The 18,026-nt window shown below is 53.5% G+C and overlaps 1 protein-coding gene and 1 pseudogene across 3 annotated transcripts in view; one reads left to right on the forward strand and one right to left on the reverse strand.

Annotated features, from left to right (window-relative positions):
* Nucleotides 1–18,026, forward strand: part of HSPA12A (heat shock protein family A (Hsp70) member 12A) — a 160,690-nt gene that overhangs the window by 79,119 nt on the left and 63,545 nt on the right. The window contains exon 1 of one of the 2 annotated variants that reach the window (XM_084772840.1): nucleotides 7,242–7,682. The exons of the other annotated variant lie outside the window; for it this stretch is intronic. Within the exon in view, the coding sequence (XP_084628966.1) occupies nucleotides 7,640–7,682 (43 nt within the window). The 5' untranslated portion in view covers nucleotides 7,242–7,639. Of the gene's footprint in view, nucleotides 1–7,241; nucleotides 7,683–18,026 lie in introns of those variants that run through there. 2 annotated transcript variants of the gene reach the window in all.
* On the reverse strand, nucleotides 13,426–14,565 carry LOC311590065 (glyceraldehyde-3-phosphate dehydrogenase-like; annotated as a pseudogene). The gene has a single exon. The product of its transcript is annotated as a glyceraldehyde-3-phosphate dehydrogenase-like (transcript).

The raw sequence follows: 18,026 nt of genomic DNA on the forward strand, positions 1-18,026 counted from the left end.
ACTTTGTGTCTCAGCCTAGCATCTGTCTGTCTGTCTGTCCTGAAAGTGTCTAGGATGGGGGATGGCGAATGATGGCAGCAGTGGGGTGCTCCTAGAAACCACGTGAGGTAATGTAAACCAAAGGCATTAAATATGGAGGGCCTAGGCATTGGGGAGGCAGCTCACAAGGACCCAAGTTACGGCCTGTATCTATAACCTCAGCCACTGGGGCCAGAGACACACAGGTCTGGGTCCAGTGGCTGCTGTAGTCCAAACGGTGAACCTCAGGTTCAGTGAGAAATCTAGGCTCAAAAAAGAAAATAGGTAAAAAGGAGAAGTAAAGATTGAGGAAAACAACCCAGTTTGCCCTCTGGCTTCCACCTGTGCCTGTATTCGTGTGTGCACTCAAGTGAGGATGAGTGTACACACGCATGCACACACATGAATGCACTAAACAAATACACAAAAGTGAGAGGCTATAGATGCCTCTGGGGCCCTATGTAGGTGTGTGTAGTGACTTAGCTGGTCAGCTCCCGGCAACTCCAGGCCCTGCCCTTCGGTACCTAAGATGTCTTACCTGAGAATTGACCTCACCTGCGACCTTCAACACCTTAGGATGGTTAACCATGTGTATTGGCGTGAGGAGAGTCCATGGCAGATGCTGTGAGCCCGTTCTGGGTAAGCCGGTTTTCCTTACACTGTTGGCTTTTTAACTAATTTAGCTGACGAGCACCTGGGGGGATCATTACTGCACCCCACCAACTATTGTGAACGCTTACAGTTTTCCACAATACATTTTTGAAAGCAGTTAATAGATTCTGAGATGTTAGCTTTGTTTAAGAAACAACCACAGGTATCTCAGAGAATAAAATGCGAAATGCACAAGCCACTTTTAAATAAAGCATCTGAGTAGAATGGCCGCGCGCCACTCACGGTCTCATGGGGCGTCCATGTCCCCATCTTAACGAAGCCGTGGAGAGCGGTGCTCCCGCTCCAGCCCGAGGTACGGGCTGAGGAAGGAGAGAGGTGGGAGGGTTTTGTGGGCAGTTGTCCTGTCTCTTAGCTGGATTATCTGCTCAGTCATTCAGCACATTCCTGGAGACCTTTGCCCTGTGCCTGGTGCCAGACTGGACACCTTGCTGCACAGGCCTGGCACTGGAGGCAGGGCAGGATAGACCTGGCTGTCTCACCAAGACCAGACTGCCCACCTGTCCCCCCTCTCCATCTGCTTCTGCAGTAAACAGGGCTGTGGCACACACTTGCCTCCCGCTTGGCACCAGGTAAAGGGAACAGTGAAGACCAAGCTCGGGAGAATGGGAGAGGAGGGGTGAGTCTGACCCTGGCTCTGTCCTCAACTGTGGGAGTCGGTGTCACCCCACGATGCATATGCTGGGCCATCAGTTCGTTTCTTCCACAACCGTTTACTGAGCAGGCATGAGCTAAGAAGTCAGGAAAGACGCCACACCTTTGTGTGACACCTTCGGCTCTTGTGCCAGTGGTTCCCCGAGCGAAACTGAAGGTTTAATTCAGATCTCTGAACCTTATCCCGCACTTGGTGCTTTCCCCCATGAGATGCGGCTTCTGGGTGTCTTGTGTCGCTGTGAGCCAGGGCTTCTGCAGGGCCAGGGTCTGACAGTTCTGAGAAGGTTGCTGAGAAAGTGACCATACATCCTTCTGCTGTTTGAAATACTTCTCAAAAATATTTGGATAACCCGTCACCAACCTGAGCAGGCATTTCTAAAGTTTACACTGCAGGCCCGGGTGATTCTGATATCTGGACACATCACCCTTGAAATTTTGCCCCGGAAAAAACCCCCAGCATCACGTGCCGTGGACATCAAGTTGTGTCTGGAATGTTGATGGGGACACTGATTCACACCAGGCGGGAAGAGAGCAGAGCGGGAAGGACGTGTCCACTGGCCACTAAGCTAGGTGTCCAGAGGGCCTCAGGTCAGGGAGTGTGACAAACGCCCAGGGCTTCCCCGTGTGTTTTATGTTCTCTTTGCACACTGGGGTCCTGGTTCTGTTGCACATGAGTCAAAGGTGTCACAGTGGTGGCTCCATACAGGCGGCAATGTCCGTGGCTGCCTGGTGGAGTTGGCTGGCCCTGTTTCTTAGCTCTGGCTTCTGTGTGTCTGAGTTAATGCTGAAGCTGAGGTGTCCTTTCTAGGGCTGAAGGTCAGAGAGGGGATCCGTGGGCAGAGCGGTGCCTGTGGGCTGGTGGGCGGAGGAGCCCAGAGAGCAGGGAGGTGGCCTGGAGCAGAGCAGCCTGTCGCCTTCACATTTAACTTTTTGGGGCCAGGTACTATACAAGGGCCTGGGGATGCTGATGTAACCCCCCTCTCTCATCCCCAACATGGCACCTGAGGTTGTTAAGTTCCAGCCCCTGTTTTGTGGTTCCTGAGGTCAGTGACCTTTCTGTGTAAAAGGGACAACAGCCATCTTGATCTCAGACTTTTGGTAAGTGCTACCTATGACAGAGCCCTGGGGTTCTGGAAAGCCAGGTGGTACCCTGGTGTAGAGGACATCCAAGATGTGTAAGAGATGTTGATACCAAGTGCAGTGAGTGGAAAACAGGCTCCCACCCAGTGGACCCAAGAGCAACGCATGAGGCTGGCGTGACCAGATCAGCTGGAGGCCGACCGGGACATGGTCACTTGGCCACACACTGGATGGCTTTTATAAACTCATAGGGCCCATGGAAATGCGTACTTGTTGCAAGAGCTCTTCCAGTGACCCCACTGCAGCCACTGCCTGGGCCCTGAGTACCTTCAAGGTGGAGAAGAGGCCATAAGGAACTTGGGAAGGAAGAGGAGGAGTCTGTGAGGGGCCTAGAAGCAGCATCCCACAGGGCAGGGCACAGTTGACTACCCAAAGATGCAGAGAGGTGCATGAGCTCCCAGCACTAGCCAGTGTCTGTCTGTGCATCCTCCCATCTTGGCCACAGTGTCTGTGTGTCCTCCCACCTGGGCCAAAGCCCTGCGTCCCTGCTGCACCACTGACTTGGTCGATCTGGCTTTAAGCATCTAGTCAGAGTCTGCAGCATGCGGCACAGCCTGGGATCCCGCACAGATGGGGCTGCCCTCCTAATGGGTGAGGTACCAGTTCTTACAAAGACATCTGAGAGGAGGTGATTTCATGGAGCATGTGCCGTGATTCCCCTGGGAGACGTATCTCCAGTAAGGGGGGGGGGGCGTCTTGATAGCGTACACTTAGAAGTGAAGGTGAGTGAGAAGAAGGAATTGGAGCCATCGCGGCATTGGGAGCTAAACCATGCAGATCCTGTCTGTTGGTTGCTTTAGCATTGTGGAGGTGAAAATGCACATCACAGCCAGCCTCAGGGAGGAAAGGCTTGATTTGGCTCACAGTTTCAGCCCATCAGCGGTAGGAGGAGAGCCCACAGCAGGCAGAGATGCTTACTCAGGTCAGGCAGCAAAAACTGGGTGGCAGGGGTTGTTCACACAGAACTGGGAAGCAAAGTGTAAGATGGGAAATGGGCAGAGATAGTATCAGCTAGGCCCCCAGAATTTATAGCCTCCCCCCAAATAGCACCGCAGCCAGAGAACCAGCCTTCAAAATATAAGCCTGTTCAGGACATCTGAGATCCAAACCACATCAGCCTGGAAGCAAAGGATCCCACTCTGGCTGGTGACAGGGGTCCAGGGAGGAAGGTTGGAGCCCCCCTTGATAATGAGCAATGTGGAGATGGGCCTCACTCTGTTGCTTATGGCGGGTACCTCGGAATCTGCATGTCCCCATCTCCTCTCCTGTGGAGTGGTCAGGCCCAGGCCCACCAGGAGAGGGAGGTGAGCTCATAATGGCACCTGATTGGCAGAGTGATGCTCACCGAGTGCTTCTTTCATTACACTTGTTTATTCATTCTGTGTGGGAATGTGTACGTGTTGGTATTCACATATCATGGAGCATGTGTGGAGGTCAGACAACTTGCAGTGCTCGGTCCTCTCTTTTGAACCTGTGCTTCCTGAGGGTTAAACTCTGGTTATCACTCCTAGCTACAAGTGCCTTTACTCACCACTCCAGGGCACTAATTCTCCCTCTTTTTAAACATAATTTTGTGTGTATGAGTGTCTTGCCTGAGAGAGAGAGAGAGAGAGAGAGAATGTGTGCGCATGAATGCACGCGCGCGTACCACATGTCTGCAGAGGCCATAAGAAGGCACTGGGTCTCTTGGAACCGGAGCTACAGAGAGTTTTGAGTCACCATGTAGGTTCTGGAAATAGAACCCAGGTGCTCTCAACCACTGACCTGTCTCTCCAGCCATATCAGGACACTTACTAATTTCATGGTGCGAGCAATGGCAGGGCACAGTACACTATGTTTTATGCTCCCTTGAAAATAAAAACTGCTCTCGCCCCCAGCACTAGGGCATGCTTGTCATCTCCTATCCTGCTCATGTGCCCCTGTGTCACTGTGGCTAAGATCATCAGTGAGGGCACATGGTGCCCAGGGCCTTTCCACAGCAGGAGACAGATGTGGGTCCTTCGTGGTTCTGACAGACTGCCAAGGCCTGTGTCCTCATGCCAGGGTCAGGTTCCTGATGTGGAGGGACAGTGCAAACTGTGGAGCCAGACCCTGGATATCAGAGGGAACTGCGCAGTCCATGCTTGTGAAAAGTTGTTCTCTGGGTGGCTGGCGGTGCTGTGATGTGGAAGCGGATGGCCTAGGCTTGAAAGTCATCTCTACCTTTGTAGTGAAGAAAGGCAATAGTCAGGAAGAGATGAAAGAGGCCAGTGGTGGGGAGACTGTTATGGAGGGCGGGAGGATGAGAGCACTAAGACTGGGCTGTAGGTCAGGACAGGAGGCTGGAGGAGGCTGCTGCAGGCTCACAAGGCACAGGGGAGCAGGGCACGTGCATGGCAGTGTCAGAAGCCACTGATCCACACTTGGCTTGGAGATGCAGAACTTGGGAGGACACTGAAGGATGAAGGTTGGTGGATGCCCAGGTGGATGGCTTGGACCCTGGTGGGTAGTGTCATCCTGCCCCCAGGAGAGATGGCAGGAGAGGAGCGCTGAATTTTAGTCAAGTTTGAGGGGCTGGTAGCTACCTTGGGAGATGCTGAGGAGCTCTGGAGTCTTGGATGAAGGGGCAGTCCTGGGTGTAGAGTGGGCATCCCTGCAGATGAAGAGAGAGAGAGAGAGAGAGAGAGAGAGAGAGAGAGAGAGAGAGAGAGAGAGAGAGAGAGAGAGAGGAAGATACTTCGCTGAGGCAAAGTGGAGAGGACAGTAAATAGAGGTGCTAAGATCTTGGATACTGTGAGAGGGGTTTGAGTTTCATTTCTGTTGCTGCGGTAAAACAGCTGCAGCTTCAGGAAGAAGGGGTTTGTTTTAGCCCAGAAACTCAGTTTATAACTTATCATTGTGGGAAAGTCAAGGTGGCTAGAACACACGTTTGCCCACTTGCATGAGCTCGGCTTGACGTCTCCACTCTTGCACAGTTCAAGACCCCCAGCATAGGGAATGGTGCTGCCCACAGTGGGCTGGCTACACACACACACACACACACACACACACATGCACACACACGTGCACACACACACACACACACACACACACACACACACACACACGCACGCATGCACACACACACAAAGACCAGCCTGGCCTACATAACAAAACAAATACTCAGGGCTCACGCAGGCTTTTCTCAGGGAACGAAGAGACACAGCAGGGCCTGAGTACCAATTCTCACCAGGAGCAAGCTGAACAGCCAATTCTGGTACCCAGTCCCAGGCACACGTCTCCGGGACACTGGGATGGAGTAGACGGTGTCGATGGCTATTCTTGCCTTCTCGTCTTAGGGCACTCATGGCCTCTGTCTATCTGCTGTTGCTTAATTGAGAGGTGTGAGCAGAACCTGAAGGTGGCTGTGGGTGGAGCGAGGCCCAGGGCCAGTGCTTCTCCTCTCTGCCCTCAGCTCAGGGGCATCAGGCCATCGCCCTGAGCAACTGCCTCCTCTCTGCTTTGGGCGCCTCCTGCTTCCAGCGGCCAGCCTTCAGGTCTTTGTTAGGAACTTACCTCTGAGATCGAGTTTTCTACCTGCTGGGACTGGCTTCCAGGCACTGCCACCCCTGTGCACAGCTGGCCCGGCCTCTTGGAGCTCGTGCTTTTTAAACTGTTGTATCCTAGGTTCCCAGCTAGGCAAAATCTCATGTAGTTGCTCTTACAGTTGAGAAGGGCAGTGGGGCTCAGAGGGCCACAGTTGGAGTCGCCTACAACCAGGGACTGTGCACTTAGGAAGCCTCCTGCAGGGAGAAGGCAGTTTGTGAACGCTGGGTGGGTGGTTCAGCAGAGTCACACCCCCAGCTCTCTGAGATCCATCCATCGCTTCCTGAGTAGAGGCGCCTCTGCAGGCTTCTGTAGCCGACCTCTCAGGTCACCCCACCACCCACAGGGAGGCTGCTTGTGGAGGCCTCCCCTAGGTACCTGGGTGGGTGGGAGGAGATGTTGCCTCTGTCAGGAAGTGAGGGGTAGATGGTGCTCTCCACTGGGGTGCTCTCCACTGGGGTGCTCTCCACTGGGGTGCCGTCCCAGCTGGCCACTCACTTGCTGTGTGTGATATTGAAATCATAAATTCAAACCTGCCACGCCAGGTTTTCCTATATGCAGAGATAAGGATAGAGGCTCTTCAGCATTTACTGTCAGATCCCTCTTCCCCCTCCCCTGCGGAAGATCCAAAAACTATGGTAATTAGGTCTTTACCACTGATCTTGACAAAGAGTTGGGGTACTGAGGACCCAGGATCTGCCTAGCCAGGCCTTAACAGGTGCCAGAGGCGCAGGTGTGTGTGTGTGTGTGTGTGTGTGTGTGTGTGTGTGTGTGTGTGTGTGAGAGAGAGAGAGAGAGAGAGGGGGGGGGGAGCGCGAGCTAGAGCCAGAGCCAGAGCCAGAGGGCAAAGACTGGTGAATCACTCAACTGTGGTAGTTTTGAATTATTAATGTCGTATTCTCAGGCTTCTGATGGAGCCAGGGACGCATCCTGTATATGGAAGGGCAGCATAGTCTCTGTTTGGGTCCCTCCTGGGATCAGGGATTGCTTTGGAGTCCTGCAGGCAACCTGGAAAGGAATGCAGGCGGTGGGGTGGGGTGGGATGCTGCACAGGTCCTGGAGTTGTGACCTGGCTCCTTGCCGCGCCAGGGTCTCCAGAGCGTGCCTTGGTCCGCTCCTCTGGGACCAAGGTGCAGAGGCCATTAATGCGGACTGGGGCTGACGTCCCCTGCAGGGAGTGCTGAGTGTGCAGTGCTTGCTGAAGGCATCTGCCCCTACCGCGCAGTACCTTCCTAGAGCGGGAACTTGAAGCCAGGCCTTGTGCGCTCCAGTGTCCGCCCGGGGTGGATCAGCTGCAGAGACCCCAGCTTGCCTCCGACCCTCCACCGCCCTTGCAGAGTCCCCGGGTGCTAGTGACAGTGCGGGCGTGGCCTCGGCTGGGCGGCGACCGGCGAGCTCGGAGGGGAGGAGCCAACTCCAGCCTCTCCCTAGGGCCTTGGCTCAGCGGGGCGGGCCAGAGAGGAGCGCGGGGAGGAGCCCGGGCTGCGGCGGCAGCGTCAGAGCGGAGCTCCCGCTGTCCAGAGGCGCATACCCAGCTCAAGAAAGCTGAAGACTCCCACCCGAGGCTCCTTTCTCCGGCTGGGGCTGCAGGACCATGGCGGACAAGGAAGGTGGCGGTGGCGACACCGGGCCCCGAGGTGAGCGCGGGGCGAGAAATCCGCGGCTGCGCTGTGGCTGCAGCGTGGCTTGGGAGGGATGAGGTATGCTGCATACTGCAGCCCGCACCCCAGTCGAGGGCGTTAGAAAAGTGGGATCCCTGGTTCCATCTTGCCATCCCCGGCCGGATCAGAGAACGCCTGGGCGGGACACGGGTGGGTGGCCGCCCACCAATCACGTGCTAGGTTTGGGCCGGGTGTGGACACTGCAACCGGGACTAAATCCTCAGCTGGGGAATCTTGGTTGTTTCCCTGGTCAAGGCCGGATACGGGTCCCAAGAGAACCGCCCCTCTTGTCCATCGCCTGAGCACTGTGCTGGGGGATGCCACTGCTGACCTGGTAGATGGCCGGCCGCCAGGTGGCCTCGGGTCCCCAAAGGCTCATATCTGTGACTCTGTGAGGCAGGGGTTGCGATCCTTGGGGAGATCGGATTCGTAGCTATCTCCTCTTTGCACCCCACCCCGCCGGACCTAGGAGCCGGGAGTGGGGGCTGCAGCTGCTCGTAAAGGGTACCCCATTGCTCGCTTTCCCCTCTCATTCTCTAGGAGTCTCTGGATTTGGAGCAGGGCGTGGGGCGGGGGGGGGGGCGGGGAGAAATTGCAGAGGCTAGGCGGTCCTTGTCAGGTGTGTGTGTGTGTGTGTGTGTGTGTGTGTGTGTGTGTGTGTGTGTGTCGGGGGTAGGGCGGATGTCCCATGCAGAGTACTGAAGCCTTACTTCTTACATGTATGGTAGAGTTGCTCTTTTGGAGCGTGAGTGCCGGTCAGATCGCAAGGGAGGGGAGCCTGGAGATCTGGGAAGAGGCTGAGATGCTTTCCGAGCCAGAGTTGTAAATCAGGCTTCCCTGCACAGGGGATGGGCTGCTCAGGATTCCAGTCTTCTTCCTGTGACTCTCAAGTGGGGGAAAGTTGATTGCGGGGGTCGGGGTGGGGGGCGCTGCGTGTGTCCCTGACCTACAGGGCCTTGGCTGGAGCAGCCTGCAGAGCCAGTATCCCAGGAGCTCCAAGCAAGCTGTGTGTAAGGATGACACTAAAATGCTGGGGCTTAAGGCGAAATCCTGCCAGGAAAAACAAAAAGGGAGAGCTTTGTGTTCTGCAGAGATTGAAAGCGGGGAAACTGAGGCCAGTAGCGGCGCAGCTGGCACTGGCAAGTGCATGCTCTGTCCTGGTGTGTGTTGGCTACAGCAGCCTCTTCTGCTACAATCCTAGCTGCACCTGCCCCGTCCCCAGCCCATTGTTCCTGCAGATCGGGGAGGCGCCTCCCCGGCAGCCGGCACTGCAGTGGTTGAGGAGTGCATGATGGGGGCTGGGAGCCCACAGGAAGGGAGAGCAGCGCAGCCCAAGCCTAGGCTGTGGGACTCCTAGCAGGCGCCCTGACTGTGCCTCTGTCCCCACCTTCCCTAACCTGTGGACACAAGCTGGGCAGGCATTGTCTTTGTCCCACCATCACTCTGCAATGACTGATCTCTCCCCACCCTTTTCCTTTACATTGGATTAAAAAAAAAAAGAAAGAAAGAAAACCCAACATTTGGGATGATGGTGACAAGTGTCACAATTGCTTTAAGCCTGAGAGTAAGTGATCTAGTTTCTTGCCTCTCATGCTGAGATAATAAGGAGTGGGTGGTTATATCAGATGCAAGGCTGGGTATGAGATCTGACAAGTCAGAGTTGGAGGCAGGGATGTGCACCCACTCCCCAACACACACACACACACACACACACACACACACACACACACAGAGCTGGGACAGGTCCACACTGGTTTGCTGTCGGGGGGACTTTTAGATTCTGGGGAGTTCAAAGCACCCTGGGCACAGGAACACTAGGGCCCAGGCACCTACAGGTCAAGTGTACCTGGCAACTCAGTATGCTTTCTGAGCCTCAATCCTTTTATCTGCAAAATAGAGGACTTAATAGTTTTCCACAGGAGCAGAGCCCTGTCTCATCCTAAGGTCTTGCTACTGCGTGTTCTTTGCTGGGTGATGAATATTTCTCAAGTCTCATAATAAATGCGGCACCAGCGTTCCTTTTATTAAGGAGAAATTTAAACATTAACAAAACAACCTGTCCAAGGTCACAGATCCAGGAAGCTTTGATTATGACTCAGGACGTCCAATTCCACCTATTCAGCCCTCACTGGTGTCACTGGTGGTCGCCATACTCCTAGGGATGAGAAGATAGTTGCTCTTCAGGGGATTATTTCAAGGGTGCCCTTATGTAAATGAACGGATGAGCGGGTTCCCCAGGCGCCAGAAGATTGAAATTCATGGACCACTCGCTGGCCTCATGTTGAGGAGGGCGTAGGTGTGGGCTGGGTGGAGTTGGAATGAATCAAGAAGGGCAGAACGTAGCGGAGCTGGTGGGTGAGTGGTCGCCCTTAGGACTCTGCCTTACCGTGTTTGCAAAGGTCCTCAATAGAACATCAGTTAGTTAATTCACAAGATCTGATGGGTCACCTTTGGTCTCTGGAGCCTTAGCCGCAGAGACTGAGATGACCTTATGTCCTGCTCCTCCCCGTGACCTTAGTTGTTGTGTCAGGAGTCTTAGGAGGAGATGTGTGCGTGGGGGCACCTGAGGGTGCAGGTGGGGGCGGGTCCTTTGGTGCCCAAGTCAAGCCTGGCCTGCCGGAGGACTGCAGCCCTGGGCTTTGGAGATGGGATTTTCGCATTCCCAACACTTAAACCTTAATAAAAATGAGGACTTGGTGAGAAGAACACTGTTATCTCATTTATCCCCGGTCACACTTGCTGAGTGGATGACTCGGTGAGGGGGCTTGTGACCAACATGTCACCCTTCTGCCACAGGCATCATGGTGCACTGTGGGACAGGGTTTGGGTGAGGCTGAGAGCCCAGGCTACTGGACTCAGGACTCAGAGGAATGAGACGCCCAGCCCTTCCTAGGTCACGCCTAGTATGTCGTAGGCATTGCGGGGTGTGTCTGTGTGACTGGACACAGAATTAGTACAGGCCTTCCCCTCCCTCTTTTATGGAAGTAAGATGAAAGGGGTGCTCTTGGTATTGGGGTCCATTTATGTGTCAACACTGTGTCTGGAGCTCTGTTCTCTGCATGGTGGCTTCTGTCCCTCACCGCTCAGTGTTCTGTGTTCACTAAAGCCCTGTTAGACCCCTTGGCTCTTGACACATGAAGCTTTCTCCATAAAACTCTTACTCATCCTTCAAAACCCCCTTCCCAGGACACTTCCAATCCGTGCGTCTTGGTGAGCTACACCTGTGCAATCCGTTGGCGCTTAATGAGGCAGTTGCTGACTTCAGCTGGTGCGTCTGGACTGCAGAGACTGGGGCAGCTTTAGATGCTTGTGTCTTGTCTGTCCCCCAACAACTCTGAGGTTGCCTTTATTACCTCATTTTTTGCCAGTGAAGCAATCGAGGGCTTTCAGAAGTTGGTGACTTGCCCAGACCGTGGATGTGAGAGTCACTTTTGGATCAGACATGAAGTCCAACAGCCTGTGGCCTTCTCATGGTCAGGGGCCTTGTCTCTCATCTCTCTCTCTCTCGTTCTCAGTAAGGACACGGAGTAAATACTGAGGGGCGAGTGATTCTCGTCAGCAGGACGTGAGGGCCTCAGCAGTAGGGACGGCAGCGCGTCCTGCCCACTCCAGGGTGGCACTTCTGCAAACACAGATGCTCAGAAGTGGGCCAAGCTGGAGGGGGAGAGGCAGGCGGGGCCCTGGGCATCTCTGAAGAGTCGAGGCTTTGATTCCAACAAGGCTTTGAGTGACGACTCAATCTTGCGGGGGCGAAGTCCTCTCTCATCATATAAATAGGCCTCTTTGGTAAGAAAAAGCTTCTTTATGGCCGCTGTGCATAATGAGATGGCAAGGAAAAATCTGGGGCTTTTAACAAACAAGCACCATTTGGCAGGGGCGGTACCTGCCCTCCCTGGGCACACAGAGGACATCCCGAGACCCTCCCTGCTTTCCTAGGCTTGTGTGTGGTGCCTGCTTTCCCCAGATGTTCAGCCACGCTCAGCTCCTGGTAGTTTGGGAGAAGTAAAGTGCCTTGGAATGCAGACACCAGCTAGGCTTTGCTTCCTGGGTTTGTGATAGGAATGCCTGGTGCTTGCCTGGGTCTGTTGGAAACAGCCAGAAGTCAGGGATGGGCCGGAAACGGCTTTATCACTCACTGAGGGAATTCCTCACTGCCTTCCTGCCTCTGTCAACCAGGATTTTGGTTTCCTCCTGTGCTGTGGTGGTGGGTCAAGCTGTACTTTTTTTTGTTTGTTCATTCGTTCATTTGTTTTGTTTTTGCTTTGCTTGGAGCTATGTGGAGACCTGTTGTAGTCTCCTTTATACATGAGGTTCTGCCCTTTGTGAAGGCAGCGCCTTGGGAGTGGCATGGATGTTCCATAGTGTGTGTGTGTGTGTGTGTGTGTGTGTGTGTGTGTGTGTGTGTGTGTGTTGGTAGTGATGGAGTGATGGCTGATACAAGGTGACCCTGGGGGGCTAAGAGCAGGAGTCGCTCTCTGTGCTCACTGGATGCCCTTCTGGCTGGTTTTCCTGTTGGAGTTACCCAGAGACGATGCCTAGGCTGTGTCCTCCCACACCTGTTCCATCCAAACCTCTCCTAGTTGGCAGCCATCTTTGCCACCGACCAGGAAGACCCACACAACTGGTGTCCGGCTTGAGACCTGTCTTAGTCTGTTTTCCATTGCTGTGACAGTTCCTGGAGAAATGGCTTAAAGAGGGGGCAGGGAGGTGGGGAGGGGGGAGGAAGTGTTGTCCCTTTGGCTCCTGCTTCTGGGATTTCATTCTGTCATCTTTGCTCTTGGCTTGTGGTATCCGAGCCCACAGAGCAAAGGAGCTCACCTCAAGGCAGGCCTTCGTCTTCCTTTGCAGTAGTCTCTTCAAAGTAGGACTCCGTAAAGGGGGCATCCATTGCTTATCTGCGTCCTCAGGATCCAGTCTTCTCTCTCTCCCCTCCTGTGGAGGACATTTTGTATTCAAGAGACCGGATCATCTAGGGTGGGGGCAGGCCCTGTGCCTCTGAATCAGATGTCTCTCCTAAGTGGCAGCTTCGAGCCAGTGCTTGCCCTGGGTCCTCATCTCCTTCACTGTGCAGTTCACACCAGCCTTGGGTTCCAGGGTCTACACCTCCTGAATAGCTGGGGCTACAGACACTGTCCAGTTTGGCTTTTATACTACTCAGTCCCCACCAATAACCCACAAAGTGGGTGAGTAGAGTGGGCGGCCCTGGGGCTCAGGGAGCTAGGTCCAGGTTCTAGGGTAGCGGGACCTCTAGGGGTGACATGAAGACAGAAGCCAGGCATATCATGTCCCCTGCGAACCTCAGCCTCTTCTGACTCCAGGGGCTGTGTGGACACCTCCACCCTACAATATGATTTATAGCGTCTCTTAAAAGTCAACCTTCTGTTTAAAATAATGCCTTTATTTTGAGAAGACTGTATCCGTTTTACAGGTGAAAAATCTGTGCTCCTTACCATAAACAAGAAATGCTCACAGTATGAAGCAAAGATGTCTAAAATTAGTTTATTGTATTTCTTGTAGATGACACTGGCCACAGAAGGCTTTGTGTCTAGGCTGTCCAAAGGGAAAGTTCTAGAGTGAGGTAGGATATAGCAGCAGGTGGAGACGTTCTCTTTGATGGACGGATATATATATTTTTTAAGGTGCAGTGAACTTTCTTGATGGTATTCAGGAGAGTCAGGCTCCCTGGGCCTTCTCCTTCTTCTGGGGTCTAGAATGGAAACTGTGTGGAGATGCTGTGTCAGGGCCTGAGCTGGAACAGGCACTCCTCAGCAGCCGATGGCCTCTCTCTTGCTCTCCTGTCCTTGCTGGAGTGGGTGGTCCAGGGCTTCTTACCCCTTGGAGGCCATGTAGGCCATGAGGTTGGTCCACCACCCTGTTGCTGTAGCCATATTCATTGTCATACCAGGAAATGAGCCTCACAAAGTTGTCACTGAGGGCAATGCCAGCCCCAGCATCAAAGGTGGAAGAGTGGGAGTCGCTGTTGAAGCCGCAGGAGACAACCTGGTCCTCAGTGTAGCCCAGGATGCCCTTCAGTGGGCCCTCACATGCCTGCTGCGCCACCTGCTTGATGTCATCATACTCAGCAGGTTTCTCTAGTCGGCATGTCAGAGCCATGACGGACATGTTGGGGGTGGGAACACAGAAGGCCATGCCAGTGAGCTTCCCTGTCAGCTCTGGGATGTGCTTGCCCACAGCCTTGGCAGCACCAGTGGATGCAGGGATGATGTTCTGGGTAGCCCCATGGCCATCACACCACAGTTTACCAGAGGGTCCATCCACAGTCTTCTGGGTGTCAGTGATGGCATGGACTGTGGTCATGAGCCCTTCCATGATGACAAAGTAGTCATGGATGACTTTGGCCAAGGGGCTCAGCAATTGATCGTGCAGGAAGCATTGCTGACAGTTCTGAGTGAGTTGTCACACTTCTCGTGGTTCACACCCATCACAAACATGGGGGCATCGGCAGAAGGGGCAGAGATGATGACACTTTCAGCCCCACCCTTCAAGTGGGCCTGGCCTTCTCTGTGATGGTGAAGACACCAGTAGACTCCACAACGTACTCGGCACCAGCATCAGCCCCTCTGATGTCAGTGGGATCTTGCTCCCGGAAGATGGTGATGGGCTTCCCGTTGATGACAAGCTTCCTGTTCTCAGCCTTGACTGTGATGTTGAACCTGCCAAGGGTAGACTCATACTGGAACAGGTAGACCATGTAGTGGAGGTCAATGAAGGGGTCACTGATGGCCATTGATTTGCCAGGTAAGAAGCTGGCCCTGGTAACCAGGCACCCAATATGGCCGAATCCATTTCTTACTCTGACTTTCACCATCATGTCAAGGGTCGAGGCTGGCACTGGGAGGAGCAGAGAGCTGATGGACGGATATTACCGATGACATTGGTGGTATAATTTCTATTCCAGCCAATGGCCCTTCCAGGAAGTGAGGCCTGGGAGCATGTATTTGCAGCGCTCACCCGCTGAGTCTTAGAATCTGGCCAAAGAGGTGTGAGGTGCTGCTGTGTAACTCTAGTCCTCTGCTCACTGAGGGGCTGAGGCCCCAAATGGTGATTCTGTCTGCAGGTGGCCAGCTCTGCGGAGGCAGAGTGGAGAACAAAAGTGTTCCAATGGGATTACAAAGGGCAGTGAGCAGAGAGGCCAAGCCTGGGCTCCCCTAGAGAGCAGAGAGGCCAAGCCTGGGCTTCCCTAGTGAGCAGAGAGGCCAAGCCTGGGCTCCCCTAGAGAGCAGAGAGGCCAAGCCTGGGCTCCCCACTGACTAGCTTTGAGTTCCCCAACCCCTCATTCCCACCTTACTTTCCTCATTTATAAAATGGGAATATTCACACTACGCTCCTCAGACTGGATTTTACTCCTTCCCGTAACTCTTCCAAGTAAGTGCTAAGTACAGCCCACATTTGTGGTCATCTGCTATTGTTGTTTACAGTCCAGAATCCTGTGGAAGTGTCTGGGGCTGCTCTCAGCAGATGTCATTTGTCTAGGAGTCTCAGAGGGGAGAAAGCTGGCCTGAGACTGCCACAGCTGGACACGGGAGACAAGGACCGTTCGGAGTCTTGTCCAGTGGCCCAGAACCTAGGAGGACTGAGACATGTCCCCTCACTCGGCCTTTCATTATGGCTCCCAGCTCCTTGCTTGCTGTTCTGGACAAGCAGCCAGTGAGGTTCAAGGTCTTCGCATCCCTGGACTCTCTCCAGACTGCCCAGCCTCTGACCTCAGATCCTCCACCCTAGGCGGCTCCGCCCACTGTGCTGAGCACTGGACCTGGGGCTTCCTAGGCTGGCCTCTGCTAAACCAGCCCTGCCTGGGACCCATTTGCTGAGGATGTCCCTTGGCACTGCAGCTGCTCCAAGACACCCATCTGGGGAGACAGCCGCAGGCTGGTGCCTGGCCGGTCCTTGCGGCGCTTAGCTTTAGTGTGCCCACGTGTCTGGGATGGCTCTAAACGTGAACTCTGATCACTTCATAAGTACACCAGTTAAGGAGAAAAAGCATCTGTTTGTATCCTCAACTTTGTCCTCTCTGGGTGTGATGAGGCAGGCAGGAGGGTTGGCTAAAAACCCACCCTGCGTGGTCAGATGGGCTTGACCTCTGGTTGCTGCCTCTGGGTCATGTGAGAGGATATTTCCAGAGGGCTTGGCACAAACCTGCTATACAGAGGCGGTCCGCTCAAACAGTAACAGTGACTGTATTTGGTCACCAGGGTACTTGGTGAGGACTTGGGATCTAGGAGCAGGGCACTTGGCTTTCAGTCTCTTGGTGTATCGTGTAGTGTCCTGTCATCCTGAAAGGTGCTAGCCTTCTCAAAGGCTTACCCTTTTCATCTAAATGCAGGTTATAGTTGTTAAGAGTGTGTGCTACTCTCCCTAAGGACCCACATGGGGGGTGGCTCACAACTGCCTGTGATTCCAGCTCCAGGGAATTTGACACCCTCTCCTGGCCTCTGTAGGCATGTGCACAAACTCACACAGGCACACACATACACATAAATCAATAATAAAATAAATCTTTTGAAATGTGGATTGTAATAGCACCTTCTTGCAGGCTTTTTGCAGACGCTGAGTTTATTCAAGGAGAGCACACGGAAGTCTGATCATGATACAGGCGCAGATTTAGCATTGGAAACTGCGTTATTGACTGACTGCTAGTGTTATTATGAATGGGCCTCCAAAGATACATTCATGTAGGCAGGGGGAAACCAAGGCATCATAAAAAGGACTGCAGATAGAATGATCTAAAACAGCCAAAACTTTTTATTATTTATTACTCTTTATTGTTATTTTTGTGACAGGGTCTTCTGCAGTTTCAGGCAGGCCTCAAACACACTGAATAGTTCAGGTTGGTCTTAACTCTTGATCCTGTCGCCTTCACCTTATAAAAGCTGAGGTTGGGGGCTGGAGAGATGGCTCAGTGGTTAAGAGCGCCGCCTGCTCTTCCAAAGGTTCTGAGTTCAATTCCCAACAACCACATGGTGCTCATAACCATCTGTAATGTGATATGGTGCCCTCTTCTGGCTTGCAGGAGTACATGCAAGCAGAGCACTATATCTTTTTAAAAAATTAATCTTAAAAAAAAAAAAAGCTGAGGTTACCAGCACACCTGGTTGACGTGACAATAGACACCGAACCCCAGGCCCTCATGCCTGTGAGGCAAAACTCTACCAGCTGATCAGTATCATAGCCCAGCAGCCCAAATGTATTATCTCAGATTCCTGGAAGTCAGGCATGAGACCCAGGATGGGTCCCCCTGCGTGCGGGTTATGGGCCCAGCTGTGTCCCTTCTGCAGTGTCCGCCTGTGTCCTACATTGTCACTCTTCCGGGAGCCTCCTGCGCTCCTTGACTCAGGACTGCTTCTTTCATCCTCAGAGCCCATGGCTCCCGGCTGTGCCTCCATTGTAACATCTCCACGATGTTTCCTCCCCCACCCATTAGGGGAGGCTCTCTTGTGAGGTCCACCTGGACCATCAGGGATCATTTCCTTATCTTAAGATCCTTAATTTAGTCACTAGAAGAGTTCCTTAGTCATAGAAAGGCGTGTACCCGTAGGTTCTGAGAATTAGGGCATGGCATACGGTGACTAGGAGGCCTTAGCCAGAGAGGAAGAGGCCTCCATGGCCTGGAGACTGTTAGCTAGAAGGCCTTCTGTCTCCCTTGAGAGCTGTTTGGATGTTGGAGAAAGTTTCTTCTTGGTGTCTTGATTCAGTCTTGGTAGGTTCCTTGCAGACACTGCCATCTCCTGGGTGGGTCAGCCTCCTTTCAGCGGCCCATGCTAAAGCAAGATCTAAATAGAGATTTATTGATTCCCTGATGGGGAAAGCTATCAAAGTATCAAAAAAATTAGTGAAACATGTACAAAGCTGTCTCATTATATTGGCTCAGGCACTCTTTACTGAGTCAAAGCAACTGTTTCTGTTTTGCTGGCCATGGTGTGGGCAGGTGTCTTGGGTGGTCTAGCCTGTGCTCACTCATGGCTGCACTGCACTTGACAGTGAGAGAGTGGAGAGGCCATGCTGGCTCTGAGCCAGGCTTCCCTGTTCCAGCTCAGGCTTCTGACGCAATCGATGGTCTGGGGGAGGTAAGAAGACAAGAGGCGGCTACAAGCCTCCCCAGGCCTTTCTTAGAAGCAGAGAATCACTTGCTGTATTTCTGAAGTCCCGTGTGAGGTCCCGTGTGAGGTCCCGTGTGACTGTGTGAAGTCCCGTGTGAGGTCCTGTGTGAGGTCCTGTGTGAAGTCCTGTGTGAGGTCCCGTGTGAGGTCCTGTGTGACTGTGTGAAGTCCCGTGTGAGGTCCCGTGTGAGGTCCTGTGTGA

The sequence above is a fragment of the Acomys minous genome (genome assembly GCF_964271855.1).
Source record: "Acomys minous genome assembly, chromosome: 2".
Lineage (NCBI taxonomy): Eukaryota > Metazoa > Chordata > Mammalia > Rodentia > Muridae > Acomys > Acomys minous.